Genomic DNA, 25,258 nt, shown 5'->3' on the forward strand with positions numbered 1-25,258 from the left:
ACTCCCTCCTGCTCATGGATGTTGTTCATGCACTGATTGAACAACACGTGTGCGTTTATAGCAGCCAAGTCAAGCATGTTGTAGCAGCGAGTTCATCCTTTCACCACGTACACCCATGCCATCTGATCCAAAACATTATCCGACACTCGCTCACTTGCTGCCTGATATGGATCCATTCCCAGATATGGAAAGCCAATCAGCAGGAATCAGAATAATAATCCTCATAGATGTCACAATCCACTCTTCCCCGCCATCTGAGTCGTTTTCATCTTGTAGAAACTCTCACACAGCATGCACATCCATTCGTCTTGGTCTTGCCATTGTAAATTACACATACTCTCACTGTGTAGCCTACTCCAAGTAGGCCTAGAATAGACTAATCAGACTGCTTGGATTTGGTGGACTGATATAGGGTACACTGTTTTGAGATTATACACTGGTGTTAAAATGGCACCGGACAAGAAGGCAGACATTTGATATGTCCCCAACCGCTTCGTTTTTTGTTTGTTTATTTGCAACTTATATTTGTTACTAATTATTTGTACATAATTTTGCCGCTACCGTCTCTTATGACTGAAAATAACTTCTGGACATCAGGACTGCAATTACTCACCGCAGACTGGCAGATTCCTTTAACAAGTCTGACGAGCACGATGCGAGTGATATACTGCTTTCTATGGAATAGGCCCAGATCCCTGTGATCTGTGTGAAGAGAAAGCGGATAAAAATGGGCTGGAGGGCAGGCCGCCTTTTGAGAATTTGTAGGCGATCGAATCAACCCCCACTTCCTTCCATTCTGCTAGCAAACGTGCAATCTTTGGACAATGAAATAGATGCCCTACGTGGAGGATTAAACTACCAACGGGACATTCAAAACTGTGATATCTTATGCTTCACGGAGTTGTGGCTGAACGACGACACTAACAACATATAGCTTGGCTGGTTATACGTTGCACCGGCAAGATAGAACAGCTGCGTCTGTTAAGACAAGGAGCGGCGGACTATGTATTTTTGTAAATAACAGCTGGTGCATGATATCTAAGGATGTCTCGAGCTATTGCTCGCCTGAGGTAGAGTATCTCATGATAAACTGTAGACCACACTACCTACCTCGAGATTTTTCATCTGTATTTTTCATAGCTGTTTACATACTACCACAGTCAGAATGAGAATTGAAGGAGAATTGAATGAGCTGTATTCTGCCATAAGCAAACAAGAAAATGCTCACCCAGAGGCGGCGCTCCTAGTAGCTAGGGACCTTAATGCAGGGAAACTTAAAATCCATTTGACCAAATTTCTATCATCTTGTTAAATGTGCAACCAGAGGACAAAAATAAAATTAAAATAAACTCTAGACCAGCTTTACTTCACACACAGAGATGTGTAAAGCTCTCCCTCGCCCTCCATTTGGCAAATCTGACCATAATTATATCCTCATGATTCCTGCTTACAAGCAAAAAATTAAAGCAGGAAGCACCAGTGACTAGATCAATAAAAAAAGTGGTCAGATGAAGCAGATGCTAACCTACAGGACTGTTTTGCTAGCACAGACTGGAATATGTTCCGGGATTCCTCCGATGGCATTGAGGAGTACACCACATCAGTCATTGGCTTCATCAATAAGTGCATCGATGACGTAGTCCACACAGTGACCGCACATACATACCCCAACCAGAAGCCATGGATTACAGGCAACATCCGCACTGAGCTGATGGTTAGAGCTGCTGCTTTCAAGGAGTGGGACTCTAATCCGGAAGCTTATAAGAAATCTCGCTATGCCCTCCGACGAACCATCAAACAGGCAAAGCGTCAATACAGGACTACGGTCGATTCGTACTACACCGGCTCTGACACTCGTTGAATGTGGCATGGCTTGCAAACCATTATAGACTACAAAAGGGAAGCACAGCCGAGAGCTGTCCAGTGACACAAGCCTACCAGACGAGCTAAATTACTTTATGCTCACTTGGAGGCAAATAACACTGAAACATGCATGAGAGCACCAGCTGTTCCGGAAGACTGTGATCACTCTCTCAGCAGCTGATGTGAGTAAGACCATCAAACAGGTCAACATTCACAAGGCCACAGGGCCAGACGGATTACCAGGACGTGTACTGCAAGCATACACTGACCAACTGGCAAATGTCTTCACTGACATTTTCAACCTCTCACTGTTCGAGTCTGTAATACCAACATGTTTTAAGCAGACCACCTTGTGCCTGTGCACAAGAACCCGAAGGTAACCTGCCTAAATGATGACCGACCCATAGCACTCACGCCTGTAGCCATGAAGTGCTTTGAAAGGCTGGTCAAGGCTCACATCATCAACATTATCCCAGAAACCCTAGACCCACTCCAATTTGAATACTGCCCCAATAGATCCACAGATGATATAATCTATATTGCACTCCACACTGCCCTTTCCCACCTGGACAAAAGGAACACCTATGTGAGAATTCTGTTCATTGACCACAGCGCAGCATTCAACACCATAGTGCCCACAAAGTTCATCAATAAGCTAAGGACCCTGGGACTAAACACCTCCCTCTGCAACTGGATCCTGGACTTCCTAACCGGCCGCCCCCCAGGGAGGTAAGGGCAGGTACAGTTGAAGTCGGAAGTTTATAGAAAAGTTTGTCAGCTCGCTTCTCTCTCTTTACATTTGAGGTTCTGGGTGTTTGTGACCATTAACAACTCTCTCTTCTCTTGTGTGTGTTTGTACAGTTGAAGTCGGAAGTTTACATACACTTAGGTTGAAGTAATTTAAAACTAATTTTTCAACCACTCCACAAATATCTTGTTAACCGGGTAGGGCATCTTTGTGCATGACACAAGTCATTTTCCCAACAACTATTTACAGACAGATTATTTCACTGTATCACAATTCCAGCGGGTCAGAAGTTTACATACACTAAGTTGACTGTGCCTTTAAACAGCTTGGAATATTCCAGAAAATGATGTCAAGGCTTCAGAAGCTTCTGATAGGCTAATTGACATAATTTGAGTACATTTGAGGTGTACCTATGGATGTATTTCAAGGCCAAGCTTCAAACTCAGTACCTCTGATTGACATCATCGGGAAATCAAAAGAAATCAGCCAAGACCTCAGACATTTTAGACCTCCATTCATCCTTGGGAGCAATTTCCAAATGCCTGAAGGTACCACGTTCATCTTTACAAACAATAGTACGCAAGTATAAACACCATGGGACCACGCAGCCGTGGTCCCAGAACTACAGCAAAGGACCTTCTATAGATGCTGGAGGAAACAGGTACAAAAGTAACTATATCCACAGTAAAACGAGTCCTATATCAACAAAACCTGACAGGCCACTCAGCAAGGAAGAAGCCACTGCTCCAAAACCACCATAAAAACCCAGACTACAGTTTGCAACTGCACATGGGGACAAATATGGTACTTTTTGGAGAAATGTCCTCTGGTATGATGAAACAAAAATAGAGCTGTTTGGCCATAATGACCATCGTTATGTTTAGAGGAAAAAGGGGGAGACTTGCAAGCTGAAGAACACCATCCCAACCGTGAAGCACAGGGGTGGCAGCATCATGAGATCTGCTATTTTAGTCTACAAAAGGTGTCAGTGGAGGAGGTGTGAAACCTATTGAAGTCATTACCTGATGGTAAATCTACAGGTTATGGACAATTTCTTTGCTTCGCTGTGCTGCTCCCCAGATTGCAGTTCCACTGAGATACATATTTAATTGGTCACTGGAAAAGGGGGTGTTTGCAAATGTATGGAAGCATGCGAAACTGTGTCCTATTCCGAAAGACAGCAAAGAACCCATTACTCCTGCCAATAGTCAACCAATTAGTCTACTCCCTACACTCAGTAAGATATAGTGAGTAGACAAATGTGGGAGTACATGGAAAAGAATGATCTGATTACAGCCAATCAGCATGCTTATCGCAAAAAACATTCCACTACCACTGCATTGGTTGACATGACTGACCAGTGGCTCAATGCTATGGATAATGGCACATTTGTAGGTGTACTATTTTTAGATTTCAGTGCAGCATTTGATTTAGTGGATCATGAAATAATTGACAAAATTAAATGCATTATGGTTTTAAGGAGGTAGCATTGAATTGGGTACAGTCATATCTAACTGACAGGAAACATCAACCAATATCAATGGTTAATTTTCTTCCCCTAATGTGTTAAACTGTGGAATACCGCAGGGCAGCTGCCTTGGGCCACTTCTTTATTTAATATATACCAACGACCTTCCCTATGCCTTGGTTGAAACTCAATCTACTATATTTGCAGATGATACTACAATTTATGCAGCAAGACAATCGGTTCAACAGGTACAGCAGGCTGTACAAGGAGATTTGGAGAATATCAGGAAGTGGGTTTGCCAAAACAAACTTGTTTAAACACCAAGAAAACCAAAGTTATGTTGGTCTGTTCAACTAGGAAAAGGTCAAAACAGCATGGGATACAATTAAGTATGGGAGGAGTACAAATTGAAGAAGTGGCAGAAACCAAACTATTGGGAGTGCAGCTAGACAACTGCTTATCATGGTCGTCTCAAATAACTAATCTATGTAAAAAAACAAAACATTAAAACATCATGCATAATCAGAAGGATAGCTAAATATGTACCAGGAAAGATTCTTAAGCAAATAACCCAAGCATTAATTGAGATTCAGGTGAACTACTGTTCGGTGGTCTGGGGAAATGCATCATCAAGTGAAGTTAGGAGGCAGCAGAATGCACCGAATAAAGCAGCAAGGATTGTTTTAAGGTGGAGACACAACGACGTTACTACAACGCATCCAATTGACCACCAGAGGCATTATTCAAAGGACAAAGGACTCGGTTTGGCAACATAGCCTTCCATCTACCACCAACCTACCGAAGCGCAGCTCAGAGAAAATATTTATTGCATTTTCCTTTTCCAAATGGGCAGTAATTTAGAACGCATAAGATACTGTATTTTCGATAGCACAGCTTCTCCCTTTGTCCCTCAGTCTTCCCGCTCTTTCACTCAAATCCAGCCCCTTTTCTTTTGTGTAACCAGCTGTCGTATCTGTTCCGCCTGCTAGGGACATTTTCCTTTATGACGTAATTTGTAATCCATGTATGATTCATTCTTTGTATATGTAATTCTGTGTGATTAGTTAGGTATTTAGTAAATAAATAATGAAACCCAATTTTGTATTGCTGATTCAACTTGTTAGCCAGGGTTCGTGAAGATAACCAAGAATTTACAACTTTTAGATGAGACCGATTAATATTGACTGCTATTGATGTAAAATATTACTAGGTCTTTAAGAGTCTATTCAGAAGATAACAGCTCTATAAATATTATGTTGTGGTGCCCCGACTCTAGTTAATTACATGATTAGCTCAATCAGGTAATATTCATTACGGAGAAAGGATTTTATAGAATAGCATGTCATATCACTTAATCCGGCATAGCCAAAGACACGACACCTAGGTATTTGTAGTTGTCCACATGTTCTAAGTCAGAGCCATCCAGAGTAGTGATGTTGGACGGGTGGGCAGGTGCAGGCAGCGATCGGTTGAAGAGCATGCATTTAGTTTTACTAGTAATTAAGAGCAATTGGAGGCCACAGAAGGAGAGTTGTATGGCATTGAAGCTCATCTGGAGGGTTGTTAACACAGTGTCCAAAGAAGGGCCAGAAGTATACAGAATAGTGTCGTCTGTGTATAGGTGGATCAGAGACTCACCAGCAGCAAGAGCAACATCATTGATGTATACAGAGAAGCGAGTCGGTCCAAGAATTTAACCCTGAGGTACCCCCATAGAGACTGCCAGAGACCCGACAACAGACCCTCCAAATTGACATACTGAACTCTATCAGAAGTAGTTGGTGTATCAGGCAAGGCAATCATTTGAGAAACCAAGGCTATCGAGTCTGTCAATCACCACATCCTCATCGGCAGAGTCGAAAGCCTCGGCCAGATCAATGAATACGGCTGCACAGTATTGTTTCTTATCAATTGCGGTTAAGATATCGTTTAGGACCTTGAGCGTGGCTGAGGTGCACCCATGACCAGATTGCATAGCGGAGAAGGTATGGTGGGATTCGAAATGGTCGGCAATCTGTTTGTTGACTTGGCTTTCGAAGACATTAGAAAGGCAGGGTAGGATAGATATAGGTCTGTAGCAGTTTGGGTCAAGAGTGTCCCACCCCTTTGAAGAGGGGGACGACCGCAGCTGCTTTCCAATCTTTGGGAATCTCAGACGACACGAAAAGAGAGGTTGAAAAGGCTAGTAATACGGGTTGCAACAATTTAGGCAGAATGGGCCAAAATACCAGCAACAATGTGAAAACCTTGTGAAGACTTACAGAAAACATTTGACCTCTGTCATTGCCAACAAAGGGTATATAACAAAGTATTGAGATAAACTTTTGTTATTGACCAAATACTTATTTTCCACCATAATTTGCAAATAAATTCATTAAAAATCCTACAATGTGATTTGCAGGATTTTTTTCTCATTTTGTCTGTCATAGTTGAAGTGTACCTATGATGAAAATTACAGGCTTCTCTCATCTTTTTAAGTGGGAGAACTTGCACAATTGGTGGCTGACTAAATACTTTTTTGCCCCACTGTATATTGGTTTCTAGCTTCCCTGAAAAGTTGCATATCACGGGGGCTGTTCAATGCTAATGCAGAAGGCCATAGGATATTTTTGTGTTGATTAAGGGCAGTCTGGTTCTAAATTTCTTGCATTGGGCATGCTTATTTAACTTCTTCGATCTAGGGAGCGCTCTTTTAATTTTTGGATAAAAAAACGTTCCCGTTTTAAACAAGATATTTTGTCACGAAAAGATGCTCGACTATGCATATAATTGACAGCTTTGGAAAGAAAACACTGACGTTTCCAAATCTGCAAAGATATTATCTGTGAGTGCCACAGAACTGATGCAACAGGCAAAACCAAGATGAAATTTCAAACAGGAAATGCCCCAGATTTTGAATGCGCTTTGTTCCAATGTCTCCTTATATGGCTGTGAATGCGCAAGGAATGAGCCTACACTTTGTCGTTTCCCCAAGGTGTCTGCAGCTTTGTGACGTATTTGTAGGCATATCATTGGAAGATTGACCTTAAGAGACTACATTTACCAGGTGCTCCGGTTGGTGTCCTCCGTTGCAATTATTGCATAATCTCCAGCTGTGTGTATTTTACCATTTGCTTCAGAGGAGAAACTGCCACGAATGACTTATCATCGAATAGATATGTGAAAAACACCTTGAGGATTGATTCTAAACAACGTTTGCCATGTTTCTGTCGATATTATGGAGTTAATTTGGAAAAAAGTTCCGCGTTGTAATGACTGAAGTTGAGGTTTTTTCTTAGCCAAACGTGATGAACAAAACGGAGCGATTTCTCCTCCCAATAATCTTTTTGGAAAAACTGAACATTTGCTATCTAACTGAGAGTCTCCTCATTGAAAACATCCGAAGTTCTTCAAAGGTAAATTATTTTATTTGAATGCTTTTCTTGTTTTTGTGAAAATGTTGCCTGCTGAATGCTAGGCTTAATGCTATGCTAGCTATCAATACTCTTACACAAATGCTTGTGTAGCTATGGTTGAAAAGCATATTTTGAAAATCTGAGATGACAGTGTTGTTAACAAAAGGCTAAGCTTGTGAGCCAATATTTATTTCATGTCATTTGCGATTTTCATGAATAGTTAACGTTGCGTTATGGTAATGAGCTTGAGGCTATAATTACGCTCCCGGATCCGGGATTGCTCGACGCAACAGGTTAAGATGGTGAGGATTTTAAAATAACCAGGCATCCTCTACTGACGGGATGAGGTCAATATCCTTCCAGGATACCCCGGCCAGGTCGATTAGAAAGGCCTGAGAGCGTTAAGCATTAAGTTTGCCGATGACACAACAGTGGTAGGCATGATCACCGACAATGACAATACAGCCTATAGGGAGGAGGTAAGAGACCTGGCTGTGTGGTGCAAGGATAACAACCTCTCCCTCAACATGAGCAAGACAAAGGAGATGATTGTGGGCTACAGGAACAAGAGGACTGAGCAGCCCCCATTCTCATTGATGGGGCTGCAGTGGAGCAGGTTGAGAGTTTCAAGTTCCTAGGTGTCCACATTACCAACAAACTAACATGGTCCAAGCACACCAAGACAGTCGTGAAGAGAGCATGACAACGCCTATTCCCCCTCGGGAGAGTGAAAAGATTTGGCATGGGTCCTCAGATCCTCAAAAGGTTCTGCTGCTGCACCCTCGAGAGCATTGCCTGGTATGACAACTGCTTGGCCTCCTTCCGCAGGCACTACAGAGGGTAGTGCGAATGGCCCAGTATATCACTTGGGCCAAGCCTCCTGCCATCCAGGACCTCTATACTAAGCGGTGTCAGAAGAAGGCCCTAAAAATGGTCAAAGACTCCAGCCACCCTAGTCATAGACTGTTCTCTCTGTTACCGCAGGGCAAGAGGTACCGGAACATCAAGTCTAGGTCCAAGAGGCTTCTAAAACAGCTTCTACCCCCAAGCCATAAGACTCGTGAACATCTAATCAAATGGCTACCCAGACTATTTGCATTTCCCCCCACCCCACTCTTTTACACATGCTGCTACTCTCTGTTGTTATCATCTATGCATAGTCACTTTAATAACTCTAACTTCATGTACATATTACCTCAACTAACCGGTGCCCCCGCACATTGACTCTGTACTGGTATCCCCCCCTATATATTTTTAAACTGCATTGTTAGTTAGGGGCTCGTAAGTAAGCATTTCACTGTAAGGTCTACTACACCTGTTGTATTTGATCTGAACAAAAATATAAACATGCAACAATTTCAAAGATTTTACTGAGTTACAGTTCATATAAAATAAATCAGTCAATTGAAATAAATTCATTAGGCCCTTGTCTATGAATTTCACATGACTGGGAATATAGTCTAGTCTAGTCGGTGACCACCATTTGCCTAATTTAAGTGGTTCCATGTGGCTCAGTTGATAGAGCATGGTACTTGCAATGCCAGGTTTGTAGGTTCGATTCCCACGGGGGACCAGTACGAATGAAAATGTAAGTCACTCTGGATAAGAGCTTCTGCTAAATGACTAAAATGTATTGCAACATCTCCTTCGCATAGAGTTGATCAAGCTGTTGATTTTGGCTTGTGGAATGTTGTCCCACTCCTCTTCAATGGCTGTGCGAAGTTGCTGGATACTAGCAAGAACTGGAACACACTGTCGTACACGACAATCCAGAGCATCCCAAACATGCTCAAGGGGGTGATATATCTGGTAAGTATGTAGGCCATGGAAGAACTGGGACATTTTCAGATTCCAGGAATTGTGTACAGATCCCTTGAGTCATTGTGCATCATCATGCTGAAACATGAGGTGATGGCGGTGGAAGAATTGTGCATTCACAGAGATACCATTGATAAAATGCAATTGTGTTCGTTGAGGGTAGCTTATGCCTGCCCATACCATCCCCATCACCACCATGGGGCACTCTGTTCACAACGTTGACAACAGCAAACAACGCTGAACTGCAGTCAGTTCAAGATCCCGATGAAGAGCATGCAGATGAGCTTCCCTGAGACAGTTTCTGTCAGTTTGTGAAGAAATTCTTCAGCTGTCCCGGTGGCTGGTCTCAGACGATCCCGCAGGTGAAGAAGCCGGATGTGGTGGTCCTGGGCTGGCGTGGTTACACATGGTTTGTGGTCAATTTTGTTTTGTTTTAGGCCACATCTATAATAATAATAATAATAATAATAATAATAATAAGTGAAATTAGTTTCAATACAGTTTAGGTGTAATTTGGACAGGCCAGCAACTGTTGTTTTGCAGTCAGAAAATACACATCTTGTTATTTTAGTATTTACAGTCCATGTGCTTCTGGATCAATCAATAACTTTTCTCATTTGCATTTGGTGTCCTGAGGAATCTTAGAACCTATTTTAACATAATACATGCATTCATTTAGCAATTTATTATTTATTAAGGAATATTTATATAATTGAAATATCAACGGTCAGAATGACCATCATTGCCATTCTAGTAGTTATGGAATTCTGGGGCTCTGAGTGTTAATCACACCTACAACCTATTAGATCATATAACTCTGTCCTGTCTGATGTCTCCCATTGTTACATACATTATCTTAATGTGCTCTCACTCTTCTCCATGTTAAAGATCAGTGAACACGGCCTATATATTATCTAACATCTCTTAAAGCATGGTACATATAACTAATGAGCCTCTCTGTAGCAATGGTAGAGCAAATGCAGGCTAAACGCTCTTCATTTACACTCCGTGGCTTAATCCCACAGATTAACTCAAAACTAATCAAAATGTACCATGTTATACAGACCGAAAGGCAGAGAAGCAGAGAAGCAGAGAAGCAGAGAAGAGGGGGCAGAGAAGGACAGAGACACAGTTAGAGAAACACACACACAAAGAAAGAAAGAGAGAGGGAAAGAGAAAAATAGAAAGAAAATAGAGATGGGTGGTGTTTGATGCGTGCTTGGCAGCCCTGTCCTCTGGTGGAGAGTGAATATAGATAGTATTCAGAGCCCTGGTTAGGCCTGTTACACACTATAATATGACACTAAACACAACAACACACTAACACTGACTGACTAACAGGCTTCGCTCATAGACACATACAGTAACTTACTAACCCAACACACAAAAGAGCTTTACTGATATGACTGGAGGTTATTCTGACGTGTGTGTGTGTGTTTCACATTGGTATACTGGGAAAAAGAACAATGACATTCATTGGCACACAAAGGAACCTCACTGGTACAGCTAGAGGTATGTCTGACATTTGTACTGTATTTGTGTGTGTATGTTTGTGAGGCCAAAAGGACAAAAGAGCAAAGACATTCACAATTCTATTTGTTTCCGCTACTTCTAAAAGCCTCAGCTCAGCCTGTTAGAGGCCAATGCCAACCCCATAGCCTTCAGGCACAAAACAACAGTACCATGACACAGAACACAGCCTTATGACATTCTTTTCACCCGACAGACACTCACTGTTGGCAACCTCTCTATGAATCACACACAGACACTGACAGTACACACTACTCACAGACACACACACACACACACACACACACACACACACACACACACATCCTTAGATCATAGGCATGCATGGATTATCCATATCAGCTTTCCTTAGAGTGGTGTTTGGCTGCATGCTAAAGCTAATCTCAGCCTACAGTATGCAAATTCCTCTGTGCCAGATTATATTAGCATTAGCCATATCCATTTGAAAGAGCAGTGATCTTAAAGCAGTGGCAGAGATGGGTGGGTGCCATTTGGAAGCACTGCACTGTAATGGTAATGTGATATGATTACAGATGACCTTTTACACTAGTTGGTAGACAGTGGCTGAACAACATTGCAGACAATGGGTCTGTAAGCCACAAGCTTACAATGACACCACAAATGTGGAATGTTTGCAGCACGCTAGACCGAGTCAAACATCCAAATACAAAGAGACATGGAATGAGACAGACCGACAGACGGCTAGACAGACAGACACTGTTTGTAGTTGTATAAATGTAAGCAGTGCTTCGGTAATGCAGCTGAGATGTAGCTGGTACTGCACTACTTGCTGCATAGACCATTCATGCACGTGCAGGCTCATAAATGCTTTATGCATCCACACACACACTTCACGCAGGACCTTCCACTTACAAAGTCAAGTAGGTCAGAGAGTATGTGAATGGAGCCCAGGGCACGAGACACGAGTATACTCCTCCTAACATAACTATCACCATTTCGCTCTTTATCCATCTCTCTCCCTCCCCCTCTCTCTGCAGCAGTCTCCTTCACTTGATCCATCTACCTCTATAGCCAGTCTCTAGCCTTCTGACCCTAGCTTCAATAGCCCAGAGCTAAATCTCAAACCCATTGTCAGAGCATCTAAATCATAGGCTTGCTTCCAGAGATAAACATATGTGGATTTAAATCAAGACACATTCTGACCCACATACAGAATTATTACACATAGAACCACATTACTACACACACACACACACACACACACACACACACACACACACACACACACACACACACACAGCACAGAAACACACGCAATAACAAAGAATGGGAAATATCATTTGCACAGGCCAAGGGGAGATTTGCAAATCCTCTGACCTATTTGGCCCCTAGTCACCATGGTGACTATGACCCTGTCACTATGGTGATTATGATGGGCCCAGATGTTTGAGTTTAAAACAGCATGGTGCGCGAGTCAGCTGGTTCCCTGCTTGACTCTGCGAGAAGGAGATTGGTTGGGAGATGGCTTCTGTACAGGGTTCCTGTAAGCAAGTGCTGCACTGTACAGTATAGCTATGCAGGGATTTTTGAATCTCTCAGGCATGGTTTGTGTGAGTTTTGATTTGTTGGGTTACCTGGAGGCTTGGAGCCTCGTCTCCAGCCACGGAGCTGGGGACTTCTAGCAGGGGCTCGCTGTTGTGGTTGGGGGAGGCCTGAGTGGGCCCGTAGGGGCTGTTGATGATTACAGACCGCTCTGACCGGCTGCTGTCCTTACTGCTGAGCTTACGCCGCTCACGCCGACTCTGCTCCCTACACACACACACACACACACACACACACACACACACACACACACACACACACACACACACACACACACACACACACACACACACACACACACACACACACACAGTAAGAATATGGCAACAAACAAGTGGATGAGGGAGGAGAGGAAAGCCCAATCCCTCCTAATTAGTCTCTCACACTCCCCATTTCATTTACAGAACAAGTCAGAGTGAAACTTTTTTTCCAACAACTGACATGAGGCTGGGCTTAAATTAAAAAGTAATACACAGTGGAGACAAACAGCATTCAGTTGCTCTGCGGCAGATATAGACATAAGCATCCCTCTGATGGTACAGACAGGCCTGCATCTGAACACACTCATTGGCAACTTGACCTTTCATCCGCTTGGGTGTGTGTGTGTGTGCGAGTGAGTGAGGAGTGTGAGAGCGGAGAGAGAGAGAAGACAGAGAGGAAGTCAACTGAGCTCTTACCCATGTCTGTTGGATCTGTTGGAGTAGCCAGAGTGGGTGGACTCGGTGTCCATGGTAACGCTGTTCAGAACAAGCGATTGGCCAGGTGTCTGAGGAGGGTGCCTGGGTGTGATGCAGGACAGTGATGGTGGTCTGATGCAGGAAGAGATGGGTTAACTAACTAAACAGACTGGCAGCAGACTGAAGACGTCAGGGACCTACATTGACAACAACCCTGTAGAGGTCCTTTAGTCGACACATTGACCTGTGATAGAGAGCGCGGGAGAGAGCAGAGAGAGAGAGGTGTAGAGCAGAGAGAGAGAGAGAGAGAGAGGTGTAGAGCAGAGAGAGAGAGGAGAGAGGTCTGTCATCAATAAATAAAAAAATACAGCTCAGTTCTGTGCTTGCTATCAGAGGCCTATTCACAAAATTCACCACAGGTAAAGCTTAAAGGAAGGCAAATGTAGGAGTTAAGTGCCAGCCTGTATCTGTTGAAACTTAGAGGCTAGCGTGTTACAGTGATAGACAGACTGGGAGACAGAATATTAAGAGAAGTATTCTCCATTTCATTGTTATTAAAGCTATAATAGGTGATGTGAAGAGTACGGTAAAGGATGACAGACAGGATGATGTGTAACCCAATCCCATCATCATCATTGGGGATGGTATTTAACAACACAGTGGACCCCATCATTCTTAAATGGAAGAAGTTTGGAACCGCCAAGACTCTTTCTAGAGCTGGCCGCCTGGCCAAACTGAGCAATCAGGGGAGAAGGACCTTGTTCAGGGATGTGACCAGGAACCTGATGGTCACTATGACTGAGTGGAGATGGGAGAACCTTCCAGAAGGACAACCATCTCTGCAGCACTCCACCAATCAGGCCTTTATGGTAGAGTGGCCAGACAAAAGCTACTCCTCAGTAAAAGGCACATGACAGCCTGCTTGGAGTTCAAAAGTTTGGAGTCACTTCGAAATGTACTTGTTTTTTTTAAAGAAAAGCACATTTTCTGTCCATTAAAATATCAAATTGATCAGAAATGCAGTGGACATTGTTAATGTTGTAAATGACTATTGTAGCTGGAAACTGCAGATTATTTATATTTTTATGGAATATCTACATAGGCGTATAGAGGTCCATTATCAGCAACCATCACTCCTTTGTTCCAATGGCACGTTGTGTTAGTTAATCCAAGTTTATCATTTTAAAATACTATTTGATCATTAGAAGACCCTTTTGCAATTATTTTAGCACAGCTGAAAACTGTTGTTCTGCTTCAAGAAGCAATAAAACTGGCCTTCTTTAAACTAGTTGAGTATCTGGAGCATTAGTATCTGTGGGTAAGATTACAGACTCAAAATGGCCAGAAACAAAGAACTTTCTTCTGAAACTCATCAATCTATTCTTGTTCTGAGAAATGATGGCTATTACATGCGAGAAGTTGCCAAGAAACTGAAGATCTCATACAACGCTGTGTACTACTCATTCAAAAATAAAGACATTTCTAAGTGACCCCAAACTTTTGAACGGTAGTGTACATATAAACACACAGACAGCGCATGACAACATGGTTGTGGGCAGGATATAGAAGAGTCAACAGGCTCAGCATACTGCAGACATACTGTAACTGTGTATGTGTTTGAGTGTGAGTCACTGAGCACGTCTTGCCCCTTCTTTCTCACTCCTCAAAACTGGAGGCAGCAGCCACTTACTATAACCCTCCAACCCCCTTCCCCCAGCTCTGGCGTGATTCATGCTCCAGACAGGGGTCTTTAGTCTTTACACCCCATCATGTGTGACTCTTCTTCTCTACTGGAACTATCTGTCCCCATGCAGCTGCCCCGACAATTCCGTGCCAATCACCTCCACTCCAATCTCCCTGACCAATGGTACACATCATCACCCAAATAGCACACTCAGCAAATTAGCATGCAAACCCACAGTGTTTATGGCGATTCCTCTATGTGTGGATATCTGTTCTCGGGTCCTTGAGTAACACAGTGCATATGATATCATGACTACTGTATGGGATGCAATGCCAAGCCCACTGTCCAGCTCAATAAATCATTTGAAGAATGAAGTGTTACCCATGTTTTTAGCATGTGGCTAGCTGAGGAATGTAAGGACTCCAGATATATGATACAGTGAATGCAGCTGAAAGCATCTGCAGTAGCTGTCTGTAAGCTAAGAATAATGAGGGCTTCTACTTTCTAAATAAAAACACAAGCACACCAGAAATTCTCTGGGAAATGCATGAATGAGTCAAAAAGGTGAGGGACGACTCACACGCACACATAAACACCCCCTCTGGGGCTAACTTTAATCCAGTATCAAATTCTAACCCCGGTGTGAAGGAGAGAGAGCACCCAGAATGGAAGTGTCTACTGTTGCCTTGGTAACAAATGGAAGCATAAGGCTCCCTGTGGTTGCAATAATCATTGTATGCAATTGACATTACATGCAGCATTCAATCCTGTCATACACCACATCATGGTTTCATAAATGATTTGTTTATCCAAACGTTTGGTAATTGTAACAGACAAAATGTTGGCTGTACAATTTAGCTAGCTAGCAAGCTAATCAAGCTAGCGATTCATGTTGGACATTTCCAGTTGAAACCAGAGTATGTGAGTGGAGCGTGCCCAATTTGACTAGGGCGCGGAGCAGGTTTCCCAAAGGCTGGAGCTTCTGCCTTCTCGTCCACTCCAAATCAAGGTGACTTACAAAGATGATGAGGAGCAAGAGAAGGAGTGTGGTGATGTCGTGTGGAGTCTGAAAAGACATGTATCCCAAAAGCATAATGGTGTACTACATGCACACGCTAACAGAAAGGAACAAGGTTGGTAGCTAAATAAGTGTGTCATTGTAGCAAAGTATTTTTAAACAAAAAAAATCGGATCTCTTAAAATGTGTTAATTTTCGTTATATTATTTATACAATAGGCTATCATTGATTTTGTCCCAATAGGCCTGACATATTACCTATTTTTTTTGATAGGGTTATTGTGCCTAATAATCTTTAGTCCTACCTATAGAAAAAAAAACTCTGCATCCCTGCCCAGCCTGGCAAAAGTGTCCCGTAGGATGTTTAGCATCCCCAGAAGTACTGCAAGCTCGGAGAGGGAAATGAATTCTCCTATGCTGGCCTGCTCTCCAGGCACCATCGCATGAGTCTGAAGCCACAGACTCTGGCCAAACTCTAAAAGTGAATTCAAAAAGGCACTGTAGACTGAGTCTAAGGCATTTTTTGTTTCATGTTTATTTAATTCTAAGTAAGTTACAGCCTACAGTTGAAGTTAGAAGTTTACATACACTTAGGTTGGAGCCATTAAAACTCATTTTCAACCACTCCACAAATTTCTTGTTAACTAACTATAGTTTTGGCAAGTCGGTTAGGACATCTACTTTGTGCATGACAAGTAATTTGTGTCAAGGTATTGGGGTGGCCATCACAAAGCCCTGACCTCAATCCTATAGAAAATTTGTGGGCAGAACTGAAAAAGCATGTGCGAGCAAGAAGGCCTACAAACCTGACTCAGTTACACCATTCTGTCAGGGGGAATGGGCCAAAATTCACCCAACTTATTGTGGGAAGCTTGTGGAAGGCTATCCGAAACATTTGACCCAAGTAAAATAATTTAAAGGCAATGCTACCAAATACTAATTGAGTTTATGTTAACTTCTGACCCACTGGGAATGTGATGAAGGAAATAAAAGCTGACATAAATCATTCTCTCTACTATTATTCTGACATTACATTCTTAAAATAAAGTGGTGATCCTAACTGACCTAAAACAGGGAATTTGTACTCTGATTAAATGTCAGGAATTGTGAAAAACTAAGTTTAAATGTATTTGGCTAAGGTGTATGTCAACTTCCGACCTCAAATGTATATGCGCAACTTTTACCATAATGATTTAATATAACAAAATGCTGTTTAAATGCTGAGCGCTTAATGTTCCTGCCAGCCTAGTGTGTCGCACTTTCAAATGCTTCACAATTTACAGTATTTATTTTTTTACTATAGCCTTGAAATAATTTAATATAGCCTAAATAAATCATTTTCGTTCAATCTCTGGCTCCTGACCTATTTAGAGTGTTTATTTGCTGTTTAATACGACGTAGTTTATTTGAAATGATGAGCGCTTCTTACAATCACCTTTTCATGTTGTTTACTAAAATACTTTTCATTAAAATCATGTGGTTGAGTTTCAATACTTCAAAACCAAATGGTAGGTCCAGGTAGTCACAAAAATATGGGTGTTGGTTAAATGGTGATTTTAATTAATAACTTGCTAACCAACAACTGTAACTATGTATATGAGAGACAAGTACTCATTGTGCACCTTTATTTATATTTATGTATGGCCTCACGAGTGGCACAGCTATCTAAGGCACTAATACAGACCCGGGTTCAATCCTAGGCTGTGTCACAGCCAGCCGTGCTCGGGAGACCCATGAGGCGGCACACTATTAGCCCAGTGTCGTCCGGGTTAGAGGAGGGTTTGGTCGGCCGGGATTTCCTTGTCCCATCGCACTCTAGCGACTCCTTGTGTTGGGCCAGGCGCCTGCAAGCTAGCTGACTTCGGTCGCCAGTTTCCTCCGACACATTGGTGCGGCTAGCTTCCGGGTTAAGTGAGCAGGGTCAAGAAGCAGTGTGGTTTGGCAGAGTCCTGTTTCGGAGGATGCATGGCTCTCGACCTTCACCTCTCCTGAGTCAGTAGGGGAGTTGCAGCGATGGGACAAGACTAACTACCAATTGGATGACAAAATTGGGGAGAAAAGGGAGTAAAAAGTACCAAAAACTATAAATAAATAATAAAGCAAAAAAACAAAAATATATACTTGATTTATGTATTAAATATATATATGGTCGACTAAATATAGTTGCAGTTAAAATCTATAGTTGTGCACGCGTCAGTTTTGTTGCCAAACAACCAATCCGTCTTTTCTGCTCACTGATTGGACATTGCATACAGTCAGTTGCTTGAAATAGGGTTGAATTCCATCTTGTGCGATGACATGCAACTAGGTTGCAGGCAAGTTTTGGGGGGTGACACGGAGCAACATAGATTGCATCCAGATTGCCTCTCTGACAACGTCACACGAAGCAAAGAGAGAAAGAGCAGAGGAAGGCACATTGAGTGCAATGAATCATAGGCTTAAGAGTACCTTCTCATATTCATCATTCTCACATCACCCCCTTTCTCTCTCACACACCACAAATATGAGGCTTTAACCCCTGGAGTGCTGATGTCCCCCCGTGTGTGTGTGTGTGTGTGTGTGTGTGTGTGTGTGTGTGTGTGTGTGTGTGTATATATATATATATATGCAGTGGTATGTGCGGCAGCCCTCTCCCTCGGAGCAGTCATCCGAGTTGTAAACATAGAGACATAGCCAACCAGGTCATGTGGAAAATCACAGCCTATGGGCAAGACAAACTATCAGTTACAAACCAACACATTAAACACTGAACACGAATACAGCCTACTGAAATAACAATGTGTGTGACAACTGCCGGGGGGAGGACTGGTCTAACTGGAGGTGTCATAAAACAAATTCACCCCACTACCAAACATAAAAACAATTTTTTTTTACCTCTTATACGGTAAAAAAAATAAAAATAAAAAATAATAATAATAATCAGGCAAACCCTCCCCTCATAGAATAAAATAACAATAACTGTAGCAACCCTGTCTGTATAAATGTGGATGTTGACTTTACTACTTCAGCATGGTTTTGTGGCACACAGGGCATGGTTTTGTGCCACACAGGGCTACGGGCCAGGAGGTTGAGGGTTCGCCGACCACAACAGACTAGCTCACTCACAATCAGAGCCAGTTGCAGACAATGATCACCTAGGGAAATCACATTTTGATGTCATATTTATAATTATATAAAATGCATGCCATTATTTCCCCCTAACAGGTTTATGTGCCAATGCACCACACACAACCAATAAGCAATGCATTACCGCATACCGATTACCGACTTCAAGCGCTTTCATCATGGTTTGAGTTTTCAACATCACAATCAAATAGAGTATGTCAATCTCGACAAACAGAAAATACATCCACTCCCTACTCAGTATCAAAGGCTTGGCAATCTCCCGAAGGTCATTCACTTTTTTGGTGTTTTGTAACAGATGTCTCTTTCCATTCATCGAATGGCCGATTTCGACATTTCGTTATGTTAGGGACGGAATTCAAAATCGATTTTCTTCTCAACCATCTACACACAATACCCCATAATTACAAAGTCAAAACATGTTTTTAGAAATGTTTGAAAATGAAATACAGATATCTAATTTACATAAGTATTCACACCCCTGACTCAATACTTTATACTTTGTAGAAGCACCTTTGGCAGCGATTACAGCCGTCTTTCTGGGAAAGTCTAAGAGCATTCCACATCTGGATTATGCAACATTTTCCCATTATTCTTTTCCAAATTATTTAAGCTCTGTCAAAGTGGTTGTTGATCATTCCTAGACAACCATTTTCAGGTCTTGCCATAGATTTTCAAGAAGATTCAAGTCAAAACTGTAACTCGGCCACTCAGGAACATTCATAGTCTTCTTGGTAAGAAACTGCAGTGTAGATTTGGCCTTGTGTTTTAGCTTATTGTCCTGCTGAAAGGTGAATTCATCTCCCAGTGTCTGGTGGAAAGCCGATTGAACCAGGTTTTGAGCGTTCAGCAGCCAACAAGTGCTCAGCATGTGGGAACTCCTTCAAGACTGTTAGGAAAGCCTTCCAGGTGAAGTTGGTTCAGGTAATGCCAAGTGTGTGCAAAGCTGTCATCAAGGCAAACAGTGAAGAATTTCTTTAACACTTTTTTGGTTATTACATGATTCCATAGTTTTGATGTCTTCACTATTAATCTAGAAAATAGTACAAATAAAGAAAAACCCTGGAATGAGTAGGTGTGTCCAAACTTTTGACTGGTACTGTATACTAAATAATATATGTGTGTGAAATTCGCTTTGATTTAGAATGGACCATTATCATGGGAAAAATACATATCTATGCACTTAAATAGCGAATGGAGGACAGGTTTCCCGTGGTTCATTTTCATGCCAGCCAAGTATGCTATACTCCTGTTTTAAAGATAAACAATGTGATTAATATTAGGAAAGTTGAGAAATAAATATAGTCGGCATAGCCTCCTCTTTTTAGTAGAGGCCATCACTGTTTTTTCACCTATTGCATAGCCTATAGAAATATTGCGCAACATGAGCCCTCATGAAGTGTTTGATTCGATTTTCGATTACATTTACATTTAAGTCATTTAGCGGACGCTCTTATCCAGATTACATTTGCATTGATGTCAAAGTGATTAGAGGGACAATAGCGTGCCGAGTACCAGGTAGGTAGCAAGTTATGTAGGCAACTAATGACCAACAGCAGCATCAGAGCTTGGAGAAGCTTAATTATACGTGGAATTTGACTGCCTTCATGACTCGTGACCTCCGGAGTGGCGGTAATACGGTCACGTAACAGCCCTAATAGTGACTGGTTGTGTTTATGTTTATAAGGTAATACATTTAAGAGTTAAATTACAAATATTTAAACTGTATTGATGCGTTACGTAAAAGGAGTCAGAATGCACGTTAAGTTTTCCTGAATAATTGGGCCTGCTGGGAGCATAGGCCTATATGGTTACACTATATAGGACATCTTGGGAGAATGATGATCGGCAACAGATCGGCACATAAGTACCAGAGGTAAAAATACTGCCAAACTGTCCTGTGTCTTTCTAGACCTTATAATCTGTCGAGAGTAGACCCACAACTGACCCAAATAGAATGAAACATTCAAATAACGGGGCTTTTGCACCAGTATTCAAATGACATTTCACTGCCGTTTACAGCCTAGAGTAGAATTGTACTCGATTATGATCACTAGAAAACAAATTAACTGTATAACTTAATATTTTTTTTAAGGGAGAAAAAAAATCATAAAACAATAAAAAAAAGTTGTACTCCTTGTAATAATACTAAGCAACCTTTGTACAACACCTAGCGACCTCACCTAGAGATTTTAGCCTTTTGCTATTGTAGTGAACGGTGGGGCAGTGAATACAACTCGGTTCGCTGGTGTGAAAGACAAATACCCTACGCATTGTTGCAATAGAGTTAACTCACCTTTTGGGAATTGTAACGTCTCTCATATAGCGAGGCTTGCTACGCCGCCCTTTCCGTACTTGAAGGCATGTCCCTGTCCTTCAACTCCCTAACACATCAGAGCTGTGTCCTCCAATGGCTGCATGTCCCCTATCCCACTCCTGACACCAATGTAGCAAATGGCAGGACAAGGAAGTGAAACTGGGTCACTGGCGTGAAAGGCAAACACACTATGCATTGTGCAAATAGGGTTAACACACTTGGTAGGAATAGTATCATTACATTTTGGTCATCTAGCAGACGCACTTATCCAGAGTGACTTACAGGAACAATATTAGGGTTAACTGCCTTGCTCAAGGGCAAATCTATAGATTTGTCACCGAGTCGCCTCAGGGATTCGAACCAGCCACTTTAGGTTACTGGGCCAACACTCTTAACTGCTAGGCTATCTGCCCCCCTCATCCTGGCTCATATAGCGAGGATTATGATATTATAATGGTTTTGGAATTACAGTCACCAGGATTTGAGTCCCAGTCAGAGTACCTCCCTAATCTATTATATTGGTGTCAGGTGTTGGAGAGCGCCATTGAAAACATGTGCCAGCCAATTTATAGTCACAGTACATTTGTGTTAGGCTTGTGGTGTTTCAGTAAGGTTTCTGTACTGCACATTTGTTTTGCATTCTCTGCCATCACATGTGCACCCACGTGAAACAAATCATCATAATATCATTTGGCCAGGTAGGCCTACTTTGCAGTCAACATTTAATTGGGAAGGTTTATGAGGAAAAACTTTGAAAATGACTGTTGTTTCAGCATGCATCAAGGATTTTTAGAGCCGATAGGCTTTATAAATGTATAGAAGAAGTGTTTACTAGCATATATTGAGTTGCTATGTCCTATAAATTAAATCCAAATCAACTTAAAGTACCTACAAAATGAGTTGTGCAGCAGAAGGAAGGCTACAGATACATTTTCCCTTTTTCTGTTTGCGATTCACAAATTATTATTTTGATTCCCATGATTCACCGCGATTTAACTGAACCCCATCTACTACAATGGTGAAGCATACCATTTAATTTGTCAAAAACATTTAAAAAATAATAATAACTCGATTTTGGAACATTGCTGCGGGGACTTGCTTCGATTCAGCGACAAGAGCATTAGTCAGGTCGGTCACTGATGTCGGGTGATTAGGCCTGGCTCACAGTCGGCGTTCCAATTCATCCCAAAGGTGTTTGATGGGGTTGAGGTCAGGGATTTATGCAGGCCAGTCAAGGTCTTCCTCACCAATCTCGACAAACCATTTCTGTATGGACCTCTTTGTGCATGGGGGCATTATCAGGCTGAAACAAGAAAGGGCCTTCCCCAAACTGTTGATTCTGTGCTTCTAACTTTGAGGCGTCTAGAATGTCATTGAGCTGTCCCGGAACTAAGGGGCCTAGCCCAAACCATGAATAACAGTCCCAGACCATTATTCCTTCTCCACCAAACATTACAGTTGCTACTATACATTGGGTCAGGTAGCGTTCTCCTGGCATCCGCCAAACCTAAATTCGTCCGACAGACGTGATTCATCATTCCAGAGAACGTGCCTCCACTGCTCCAGGGTCCAATGGTGGAAAGCTTTACACCAGTCCAGCCAACGCTTTGCATTGCGCATGATGATCTTAAGTTTGTGCGGCTGCTCGGCCGTGGAAACCCATTTCATGAAGCTCCCGACGAACAGTGATTGTGCTGACGTTGCTTCCAGAGGCAGTTTGGAACTCGGTACTGAGTGTTGCATCTGAGGGCAGAAGATTTGTACGTGCTATGCGCTTAAGCACTCTGTGGTCCAGTTCTGTGAGATTGTGTGGCCTACCACTTCACGGCTGAGCCGTTGTTACTCCTGGATGTTTCCACTGCACAGTAACAAAACTTACAGTTGACCAGGGCAGTTCTATCAGGGCAGAAATTTGATGAACTGACTTGTTGAAAAGGTAGCATCCTATGGTGGTGCAACATTGAAAGTCACTGAACTTCAGGGCTCCTGAGTGGCACAGCAGTCTAAGGCACTGCATCTCAGTCCTAGAGACGTCACTACAAACCCTGATTCGATTCCAGGCTGTATCACAACCGGCCGTGATTGGGAGTCCCATAGTGCGGTACACAATTGGCCCAGCGCAGTCCGGTTTAGGGTTTGGCCGGGGTAGGCCGTCATTGTAAATAAGAATTTGTTCTGAACTGACTTGCCTAGTTAAATGAGGGTTAAATAAATTAAACAAAACAAAAAGGCCATTCTACTGTCAATGTTTCACTATGGAGATTGCATGGCTGTGTGCTTGATTTTTTGACACCTGTCAGCAACGGGTGTGGCTGAAATAGCCAAATCCACTCATTTGTAGGGTTGTCCACATACATTTGTATGTATTGTGTATTTGCTATAATTACATTTCTGTATGTGGTTATGGTTCAGTGGACTGGGCAGACATATTCATGAGAGCAGAAAGTGAAATTAATGTAATATAAACACTCATTTGGGTGTTTATCTAGGATTTGCACTGAGACTCAGGGTCAGGGAGCCAGTGAAGCAAGGTCAGGGGTATAGGCATATTTATAGCTTCCTCAGAGATGCATTTACCCTTACTAATAACAGTAATAGCATGCGTCTTTAAAACTTCTTCAGGATTGGTGGGTCCTCTGCGGGACGGTTGAGCTAATGTAGGCTAATGCGAATAGCATGAGGTTGTAAGTAACAAGAACATTTCCCAGGACATAGACATATCTGATATTGGCAGAAAGCTTAAATTCTTGTTAATCTAACTGCACTGTCCAATTTACAGTAGCTATTACAGTGAAAGAATACCATGCTATTGTTTGAGGAGAGCGCACAATTTTGAACATGAGAAGTTATTAATAAACAAATTAGGCACATTTGGGCCTAGCAGACACACTTATCCAGAGCGACTTACAGGAACAATATTAGAGTTAACTGCCTTGCTCAAGGGCAAATCTATAGATTTTTCACCTCGTTGGCTCAGGGATTCGAGCCGAGAAAAAGAAAGAGAAAAAGAAGACGAGATGTGTGCGGTGGTGGCATTCTCACTGCGACATCACCAATTCCACTTAGGTGGCCATTCATCCATATTGCTTTTGAGGTTGGCATTGACTGCTGCCATTTTGAACAGAAATGCAATGGTTCATTGTATCAGTCTAAAACGTTGCACATGCACTGCTGGATTCTCACAGCCAAAATATATATTGCACCTAGGCTGGAATCGTACATTATGGCCTTTCTCTTGCATTTAAAAGATGGTAGAAAAAATATATACAAAAGAACAGTTTTTTTTCTTTGTATTATCTTTTACCAGATCTAATGTGTTATTTTATCCTACATTCCTACAAGCTTCAAAGTGTTTCCTTTCAAATGGTACCTAGTATATGCATATCCTTGCTTCAGGGCCTGAGCTACAAGCAGTTAGATTTGGGTATGTCATTTTAGGCAACATTTGAAAAAAAGTGCCGATCCTAAGAAATGAGAGAGACATTTACAGTATAAAAGGTCAGTTAGGTCTAGGACTGTGGCGGTCATGACATGTTGTCAGCCAGTGATTGGCAGTTATTTGCTTGACAGTCTCACGGTAACTGACCGTTAATTATCATAAACACATTTAGCATCTCCTGGCTTCCAAACATAGCCTACAAGCCACTGATGCAGACTATTGGATTATTATACTTTTTTTTAAATGTAGACGTTCCATAGTCTACACCTTCACAATACATTCATTATGTATTTTAGACAGGTCTAAAGAAACATGATATAAAGAAAATGTAGTCTATTTCAGAAGAACAGAATAGCATACTCCTTGTCCTTATGTTAGGCCCTGATCTGGCTATACCATATGGCTGTGGGCTACATTAGTTCATTTAGCAGACAAGATTTTCTTAGAATTCCATGGCATTATATTTTAGTATGAAGAGTACAATAATTATTGAACATAACTGAATAAAATAGGATGTTTTCTCCAAAATATTTCTGGAGGGAGTGCACACATGCAACTACTGTGTTAAGCCGTTAACAAAGAAACAGACAGGTCTTCCTATTCCTAATATAATAAT

General features: G+C 42.0%; 1 protein-coding gene across 1 annotated transcript in view; it reads right to left on the reverse strand.

Annotated features, from left to right (window-relative positions):
* The window catches only part of LOC118385827 (vang-like protein 1), a 52,924-nt gene that overhangs the window by 19,771 nt on the left and 7,895 nt on the right, over positions 1-25,258 (reverse strand). The window contains exons 2-3 of the mRNA XM_052522350.1: positions 13,063-13,306; positions 12,418-12,592 (exon numbers count right to left, since the gene is read on the reverse strand). Coding sequence (XP_052378310.1) covers positions 12,418-12,592; positions 13,063-13,115 — 228 coding nt within the window. The 5' untranslated portion in view covers positions 13,116-13,306. The remainder of the gene's footprint in view (positions 1-12,417; positions 12,593-13,062; positions 13,307-25,258) is intronic.

The sequence above is a fragment of the Oncorhynchus keta genome, chromosome 7, assembly GCF_023373465.1.
Source record: "Oncorhynchus keta strain PuntledgeMale-10-30-2019 chromosome 7, Oket_V2, whole genome shotgun sequence".
Classification (NCBI taxonomy): Eukaryota; Metazoa; Chordata; class Actinopteri; order Salmoniformes; family Salmonidae; genus Oncorhynchus; species Oncorhynchus keta.